At 33.2% G+C, this 9,615-nt stretch overlaps 1 protein-coding gene across 2 annotated transcripts in view; it reads left to right on the forward strand.

Annotated features, from left to right (window-relative positions):
- Positions 1–297: 297 nt before the first annotated feature.
- The window catches only part of LOC117172634 (probable dolichyl pyrophosphate Glc1Man9GlcNAc2 alpha-1,3-glucosyltransferase), a 209,493-nt gene continuing 200,175 nt past the window's right edge, over positions 298–9,615 (forward strand). For both annotated transcript variants that reach the window (XM_033360740.1, XM_033360741.1), the window contains exon 1: positions 298–559. In XM_033360740.1, the coding sequence (XP_033216631.1) occupies positions 408–559 (152 nt within the window). In that variant the 5' untranslated portion in view covers positions 298–407. The remainder of the gene's footprint in view (positions 560–9,615) is intronic.

Consider the following 9,615-nt stretch of genomic DNA (forward strand, 5'->3'; position numbering starts at 1 on the left):
TCATTATGCCATTTGTATACATTCTATAGTTGAAAAATTTTCTAATAAAGTTCATATTTAAGATTAACAAAACGACTTATATATTTTTTCTGCAAGTTTCGAGCGAATAGAAAAATATTACTTTATTTTCCTTGCTTTGAAATTTGATTTCGCGCAAATTCATCAGATTAGTGGATTCCTCAATATGGCGACGTTTTGGAAGTGCGCAGAACCGAGCGAAAATTCGTCTTCCAAGGCAGCACACCTTTCTCTAATACATCATGACCTAATGTATTACTGCCATGTAGTATATGATAATGAGCAGTCCAAAACGTAAGTAATGTATTATGGTTAATACGTTTTTTACGCTGTGAGCGTGTTATCTCCTTTTTTTGTGGAATTGTGTATGGTAATTTCTATAAATAATTATGGAAATGGCTGTTTCTCATTCCCAAAGTGAAATTAGGGGATTAAACAATTCGATATACAAAATTGCTTTATATAAAATTACCGAGGACAGAGTATTTTTTAGAATATTCAGTTTGGTAACTTGTATCAAGTTACTTCTGATTCCCACCTAGTGAGTATAAGTAACGAAATTCTTTTAAGAAAAATTAATGAGTAGTTGAAAAAAATGTCAGTAAATTTCAACCTTAGGTTTTTTATAGCAATGCAAAATAGCAACAAAAAATATATTTTGGAAGTCCCTCTTGATTTTGATGAAAAATTTTAGTTTTCGCGAAAAATAGTTGAGTAGGAAAGTGTTGAGCATCTTATCATGCCCAAGTAAGGCCATGTGACGAGAGGGTCACGTGACCAAACCTGGTCTTCAATTTTTCTTTCCCAACTTACGTCTAAACGAAATGAGGCATCGCTCTGAAAGTTTGGGAAATGAAAGAGGATGTAGTAAGGTCCATGTCTGCTTTGTTCCGGTGGAAAGGTTGAGAAAATTTTTTTTTGAAAAAAACACTTGGAAATTTTCTTTCCAAACTTACGCCCACACGGAATGAGATATCGTCTTAAAAATTAGGCACGATAAATAGAAGGCATGCAAGAATGTGTCTCTGGTCCTAAATAATTATAATATTGGAAAAAGTTTGTTTTTAATTACTATTTTGGAGAAATACCGACCGTGCTGTCGTCAAACCCTGCAGGCAATTTCCAATGTTGTCAATGGGCTAGTTATGAGGTTTATATTTATCAAAGTGTGGCAAAATGACAAAAATCGCTCACGAACATTATGCACAAGTAATGCTAAAACTAATTTTTGCACTTGAAAAGCAAATAAACATATTTGATCTGAGATATGTATCATTCTGGTATCAGCTGTGTCAAAGCAGCACTAGCGCAGTGAGTAGACGACTTCGAACTTCTAGGGGTCTGTGGGTAAAATAGATTGCATGATTACTGTCAGAGAAAAATAAAAGTCAAACTTCTGCTGTAAAACCTAAATGTGTCCGTCGATAATCATTATTTGCATAAATAAACATTTTTCTTCCTCTAACTCTTTGCAAGGCCACAAACGATCCTTTGATATTTATTAACATTTCCCGAACAAAATTTCACCGTTATTTAAACTTTTATTTTTCAATATGGGTGAAAAAATATTGATCTTAGGGTAGACTTGATCAGCTGTTATACTCATCACATGGACTTAAAGGTCCTTACACTTTTTTGTATGGTTAACTCTTAATCTAAAAAAAAGAGGTAAAAGAATGACTCATCGCCGGGTGAACCTGCTCGTTAGCGCCCTGACACTATATTGAAATTTACGAAGTTTGTTCTTCAGTTTTTAATTTTTTTCTTAAATTTCTTAAAATTAAAAATAATTTAACAAGTAAAATTATCTTATAACCAGACACTTAATTGAATGCCCAACAAAAGTTCACGCCAAAATATTAAAAACCTTCAAAGCAATTAAAAATTACGGCTGGGGTATTCAACTACCCCATGAGCACCTCAACGTTATACCAAAATAAGGTGACCTGTAAGGGTTAAAGGCATATGATACTTTGTCGTGTGTGGTCAATCTGGTATATTTACCTCGGCTTTTTTTTTTTTTTTTTTGAATTTGTTAAAACTGAATTCGGAGATGCTAGGGTATGAGCGCCAATTCTCGCCCTCCCCTCTACACACTTTTGGCACCCTTCTCTAGATTTTATGAAATAATAAGATAATAGAGATAAATAGCAAACTGTTTTTTTATTTTTTTTTTTTAAATAGTGCAGATATTTTTTCATAGTAATATGTATTGATCTTATATTAATCAATAACTTATGTGTTTTGAAATTACAAAATTTAGCCCTATTTCCAGGCTGCCAAGGATTTTCAGGTTAGCTAAAGAAAATCTTTAGATAATTGCAGTTTTCAATTTACCCCTAGCAACGTTATAATTATCGAAAGTGACTGTTTTCTTTTTAGCACATTTTGAGGAAATCTTAAAATTGTTAATAAAAAAATAACTAAGATTTAACTATAATTTATTTAATAAATAATAGGGGGTGCCAATGAATTATCAATCTAAAGCACTGTATGTAATTATTGACCCCCCCCCCCCCCCCCCCCCCCCCCCCTGTCAAGAATTGGATTGTATGTTCTTGCAATGATTTCTATTATTGGAAAGGGGAAAAAGTACGGTTATGTCTCTTTTTTGTTTTGTAAAATTCAGAATGAAAGACCAAATTAAAGGTCAAAACAATATTTTTAAGTAAATTACTGGAGATGTACTTAAAATAATTAAGTAAGTAATTATATTTATTGATATGTGTTATTCAGAAATAAGAGTAAATTCGCACCTTAGCGATTTAGACTTAACCACAAATCAGTTTAATTTATCTCTCACAACTAGTTTGTCCAACAAAATTACTGCCTGATCAAATATAGAAAAAGAACCACGGATGTAATTTTTAACACTTCTGAAAATGTGTTAAATAATAATAAGGCTGATTTGAATAGTCTAGAGAGAAAATAAGGCGTTTTGTAACCAGTTTTCAGGGTAGCATGCAATTGATGAAACATTACACTATTCTGCAGATTTGAGACGAAAAGTGATTTCAACCTAATACGTCCAAGAAATGACTTTAAAATGTGTAAAAAAACGGAAATATTCATGGTGATTTGCGTTTTTCTCTAACCCCAAAATAAAACGGAAGGCAAAAGGCATCTATGCTTTAACATCGCAGGCATGGCGAGATTATGAATTAGGGAAAATCAATAGAAAAAAAATAAAGCTAAGGCCAACGAAGCTAAAAACCAAACGGCGAAATGAAATTTCAGAAAAAGCCCAAGAGGATAGAAATAGAAAAAAGTTAGAAACCAGAAAGACTATGAACTAAAAGAAATCAATCTTCAAAAATTATCGATCATATTGATTCTGCTAAAGGAGTGACTAGAAGAAAGAAATTGAAAGCTACAGAAAGTAATAAAAATGAAAATCAATTTTCGAAAAAAAAACGATTCTACTAATTCTGCTGAAGCAGTCAAAAGAAGCCGAGGATCATGACCTCTGAATTTGAACTAGATAGATGCTGATACTTAAGTCATTTAAGCCAGACTATTTGTTTATAAATGAAAAATAATTGATAAACAACGTTTCTCTTCACTATCCACTTCTTAGTGATACTATTAAAGTTTAGTTTAATCTGATTGCTTCACCATTTCATCTTCATATGGCTGAGGTGCCAATAGTTGGGGCTATCCATGCCAATAGTTGCATCAACCCTGCCAAGAATTTAATTTTTAGGCTAATCCCTACTGAAAGAAATCTAAAGATTGTTAATGGTCAGAGAAGCTCAGAGAAATTCTCCGCAGGCACTCAGGTATATATATTCAAAGGTCCAGGTAGTTCTTTTAAACGTTTCAAAGGCTTTGAAATGTCCTTTCCGGAATTTAAATAAAAATACGATCATAAATAACAAGAAGAGAGGCTGAAATTGAAATAAGATTTGGTTCATAAATAACAAGCAGAGAGGTTATCTCAATAGAGTAGCCGACACTCAAGGGTCCTTTCTTAAGCTTCGGATTAAAATTTAGAAATAGATTTTTTAATTTCATAGTTAACAGCCTAAAACATAATAATTCGAAGTCTACGGGTTCCGATGATTTCAGATATCTAACTTTTTTTTTAAGTGCTTAAAATTGGAATTAATACGACGTTTATCGTAAATGGAATGAGATACGCCAAAAAGACAACATTTTTTGATTCAACTAGAAAATGGTATTTTAGCATATAAGTTATAATTATAAATAAGTATAATGAGAAAATTCATCAATTAAAAAAAAGTGTTAATAATTTGAAGAGAAATTTAAAAACGGAGAGTAGGATTAACGAGGCCAACTACTGTAAATAACTCTGCCTGCCCGGTACGTGACGAATACAAAAGGAACATTATATTACCGTCGCACCACTCTTAAAAGGACTACTAAAAGGACCTTGAAAAGAACCAAATCTCTCAGACTATCTTCGAGACTCAATTGTTTTAAATCGACTCTGCTTATAGTCTCAAATGGGCCAGGCTATTTCGCTAGAGAATACTCAATTTCTATCGGTAGGGAACCCACAAAAAAAGAGCACGAGGACGTCTGTTGGCATGTTCGCTATTATGTCCCAAATTTTTAAGACAAAATATTTATTATCCTAGGAAAAAAGCAGGGGAAACCAAAACTCGTAAAATCGATAATGTTCTAAGTATCGTATGTCCTTAAACATTTCTCCAGGTTACCTACCACCTCATAAAGAAATTTGATATAAATTTATTATCACCTTAGTACATTATTTTCATCCATATTCAGCTCTAAATTTGGTACGCTTCACATACGTACCAGATAACTGCATAGTTTTAATGATTTTCCATAATTATTTGTCATTGAAAAAGGGTTTAATGAACCTATGTCAATTTTCTTGGAAAGCTTCGACCTCTCACATTTGTTCATGGTTAACCCTTCTAGAAATAATCAATTGAGATCGATAAGAAACGATAGAATCGTTCCAAATTATGTTTCTTAATTTTGACAAAACGATGACAGCGATTGAGCATTTTGCATTTCCAATCGTGTACTTGGAATTTGCCACGTGATGGCAGCACTTTCGTATAGCTGGAATTATTTAAAGACAATTATTTAATTTGTTTGAATAACATAGATTTGAAACAGTATATATTATGAAAAAAGTAAATAAACACATTGTAAATCATTCTTACCAGACGAAAGTTGTGCCCCGATGAACATGTACTAATAGTATTTTATATTGAAAATATGAAATCAGATACACGATAAAAATAAAAAAGTGTATTTTATATCATTAAAAGAAGTAAAATTGTTATTTTGTATTATGCGCTCTTGGATTCTTTATTATATTGAACATTTTATAAATGGTTATAAGTTTTTAAATCGATTGAGATTAAAATATGTGCCCGCTGCGTGGGAACATTTTCATGACATGTGCGGCGCTTTGCGCCCATTTTAAGCGCGCCCTGGGCGCGCGGGTACATTCTCACGCTCGTTTTTGTAGGTTTCAAGCGTACACTTCAACTAAATTTTTCAAATGTCATAAATATTATATCTTAAATCGAAAACTGTGATTTAAAGTTCTGAGGAATTACAGTCATAAATTGGGACTGAAATTTGTTTCGGGTTGTTTTTAGAAAAGGTTCTTAAAACGTAATCAAGAGAATTTTTTAATCTTGTTTAAATCTACTAAAAACAACGCTTTAAACTTACGGATCTCTTAAATAACTTTTAATTTTTATCGAATTTAAAAACTTTATTAGGATAATTTGGAATTATTTTTATCGTGCACCAGAAAATTTTACACAAATTTCCTGCATTTATAAAAATTTTTTTTCAAATTTTGAAAAATCTCTAAACTGAACATTTTCAAAAGTATATAACTTTTCTAATTTTTATCGAAATTGAAAATCTTGTTCGGAACATTTGCAAGTCTTCTACCCATCTGTAAGAAGCTTTTACAAAAAATCTCAAATTAACCATTTTTTTTTTAATTTTGAAAATTCTTTACATTTTTTAATTTTGTTTGAAAATATCTGCTGATCAAAATTAACCTTCATTTTGGGAACTTTAAGAAGTGTGTCAAAGGCTGAATCGACTCGACAAACCTTTCAAAAGTTAGTGTAGTTACAACATTCAGGTAACCAGACAGACGGACACCGTCAAAATGTTATGATTTTTGGACGATGCTAGTGCCGAAACAAATTATACAAATTATTTTGTCAGAAAGAGGTCTCAATTTTTAATTTTCCTTCACTATCAACACATAAATTCATCTTACAATAAAAAAACTTTATTAATTGATCTTTCTAAATTTTTAGTTTATTGAAATATAAGTACATTAAATGACGAATAAAATTGTTTTTAAATTGAACAGTAAATTTACATCAATGTCGGTGATGTTATATTCAGTAACCCTTAGAGTATCACTTCACTTCTATCACTAATAATTGACGCAAAACTAAAATCTTTCTGGTATTCGCAAGGTAGTCACTAATATCGAAAAAGTGGAATTATTATCTGGTTAAAAGAAAATTAGACCAGTCCGTAAAACTCAAAATTTAAGTTTTTTAAGCTTGTAACATAATTTTACTTTTAAGACGTTATTTATCTTTCCAACACATTTGTTGTTCAGTAAAATTATATTTTAAAAATAAAAACTCTAATTGTTTATTAATTCAATTGTGTCGCTAAATCGCAGTTATAGAAATATATCTAAAACTGTTCGGTTTCTCGACGGATTTAATTTACTCTGTTCAGGAAATTGGTTCCGAATATTTGCGTCGGCACCACTCTTGATAGAGTATAAAATCTGAAAGTAAAGATTTTATTAGAGACTCCAACTTTAAATTAATTTTTGAATGTTTTATTATTATAAAAACGAGGATGTGGGATCCAAAAAGTGAAAGGAGAAGTTCTGTTTTTAAAAGTGAATATAACGTTTCCTCAAACTTCAAATTAAAACCTTCGGCTTAATCATTTAGGTTTTTTTATATTTAAGAAATCCCTCTGTTTAGTCCTAAACGTATAACCCTGACTGATTTCCTTCTGACTGTCCAGGATTTAATTTCTTAAATTTAATTGTTTTTACTTTTTGTAAGCCTAATAAAATTCCTCATTGTTATGAATTTTTGATCTTAATCTGGGATTTCATCCGATTTTCCTAGAATTCTAAAAACTACACATTTAAATTAGTGAATCGTTTTTATTTGATTTTATTGCATTCTACAATCGAGAATTTCTTTTTGGAATTATCACCCGAATTACTACGGGTTGAAAATCCTACTCAGATTTCTTAAAATCGGTAGAACACTGACAAATGAAAATTTTATCATTGGCACAGATTTCGATTAATTAAAAGTATTCGTAATTATTTTTTAACTTTATCGACTAGGTTCTTAATGTCCCGAATTAAAACGGGTTGAATAAGGACTTTTGTCCATTGTCCTCAAAAATTGATGCTTTTAATTTTAAAAATCTGTCAAAACACTTGCACAATTTAAAATAATCTAAAATTCTTTTTTTTTTTTTGTAAACATAATTATGTTTTTTTTTAATCAAAGATATTATTCTTCTGCTAAATCCTGGAAATTTATTGCTGGAAATAATAATACATTTGAGACCTACAGAAAACTATCTATTCTTCTCGAACGAGTACCGAGCTCGTTTACGTGTTCCCGCAAAAGCAGCTGCTCGTAGCGGTGCTGACCGAAGAGTGCACTTCCTCGATCAGTCCTCGTATCGTTTCGGTCTCTCCATCCATCAGATCCGTTAATACCCTCTCTTTTTCGTTAATGAATGCGCACGAAATTATCGGGTTTCCTTCAATTCGATCCCGTTTCAGATAATAGCTAAATTCTTAAGATACATATAATCCTTTCGGCTATGAATTCATGAGAGGTCATTCAGTAGCGTAATATAATATTGGTCTCCCATTCTGAATTGATAATTGTATTTTTAATTTAACAAATATTTTGAACTGCCTCAAGTTGAAACTTTTTATTTAAGGTATGCAAGACTAAATTGCAAATTGAACCACTCAAACTGGAAGTTTTCTGAGCACTGAGCGTTTTAAATATATAATTAAGGGCATGTTCTACTTAGAAAATTATCGACTTTACAAGTTTTAGGTTTCTCCGGCCTTTTTTCTATGATAATGAATATTTTGTCTTAAAAATTTAGGAAATGATAACGAACATGCTAACGGACGCCCCTGTACACTTTTTTGTCGGTTAATTAAAAAAATGCTACTTGGTTAAATTTTATTAATTTGCATGGCACTTAGGGATTAGTGTAAATTTTATCAGTGTTAGATTTCCCCGGCTTTTTCCCTAGATTATTAAATATTTTGTCTTAAAAATCTGGGGAATTATAGTGAACATGTTAACGGACTCCGTGCACACTTTTTTTGTGGGTTATTTCCAAAAATTTTGATTTTGCTAAAAACGTGTGTGTATATTGCGAGGTTATGTATGTTACAATTCTCCCGAGCGTTACTTCCAAACTACACAATATTTTGGCCGAAAACTTTTGACTTAAAAGTAAACATATCAGCTATGTCCCGCAACTAACCTTGTTTGTAGGCAATCGAGAAAGTTTATTTCACAAATGATTCCCAAATTTTCAGAATGACAGAGCTGAAAAAACGACGCAACCTCAAATACCACTCTAGAGCTGGGGGAGCCAATAAAAATGGATTCAATGCGATGGATCGGCGGGATCTCGCGACCTTTGGGTGGGCGGAGCAACTGAATCACGACTTGCTAGAGTGCTACGATGCGAGTGTGGGCCGTGAACGGGGTTACATAGCACGGCTGCATGCTCTGTGCTGCGAGAAACACCTGGAGCTATCGCACTTTTCGCAGCAACGTCTGCGAAACCATGCTGAACTACTCCGTAAAAGGGGCTATGTAAGCGGAACGCCTATTCTACCACAGCTAGAACAAGCCGGAAATAAAGAAAGAGAGGCGATACTAAGACCAACCGCGGGCAGGCATCCAATAGATGAAGAGCGATGCTTTACGACCCGGAGAAACATCAACATCAAGGTTTCTTTCAAGCCTAAAGATCTGGCTGAAATGGATGACGAGCTTCGTGGACATTTTTCCGGTGAATCGGACCTCTGGGCTATCAATTATTGTGTGTATAATGCAGCGAGAGCTTTGGCCGATGCGTACCGTAAAACAAAACCAACGGCTGATCATAAGACCAAAAGACGAATGCATCAACTTGTCATAAAGATAGGCTAGGCAGGACAGTACGCGTCCCGCATTCAGTGTGTGATTGACTACATCCCATCTGGCAGGAATTTTACCGCCAAGGTTTGAAAGTTCGCGCGCGAACTCCGGACCCGTTATTACACACTTAACAAGTCAAAGCTGCTGATCATCAGGCAGCATATTGTTGAGAGAATACGTATACTATCTGACGCTAAGAGAAACTTAGAGCGGAGGGAGAGGTGGGTCAGAGAAAATCAACAGTTTCTCTCTGACCCATCTCGACTCTTCCAAGACCCTCCAGTTACTGTCAAACGCCCACCCAAACCAGAAGAGGTCGAAGTATTTTGGAGAGAAGTCTACGAAGTTCAGCATAGACTGGACGAAGACTCAGAAAATATAAATAGCTTCAAGG

The sequence above is a fragment of the Belonocnema kinseyi genome, chromosome 5, assembly GCF_010883055.1.
Source record: "Belonocnema kinseyi isolate 2016_QV_RU_SX_M_011 chromosome 5, B_treatae_v1, whole genome shotgun sequence".
In the NCBI taxonomy this organism is placed as follows: Eukaryota; Metazoa; Arthropoda; class Insecta; order Hymenoptera; family Cynipidae; genus Belonocnema; species Belonocnema kinseyi.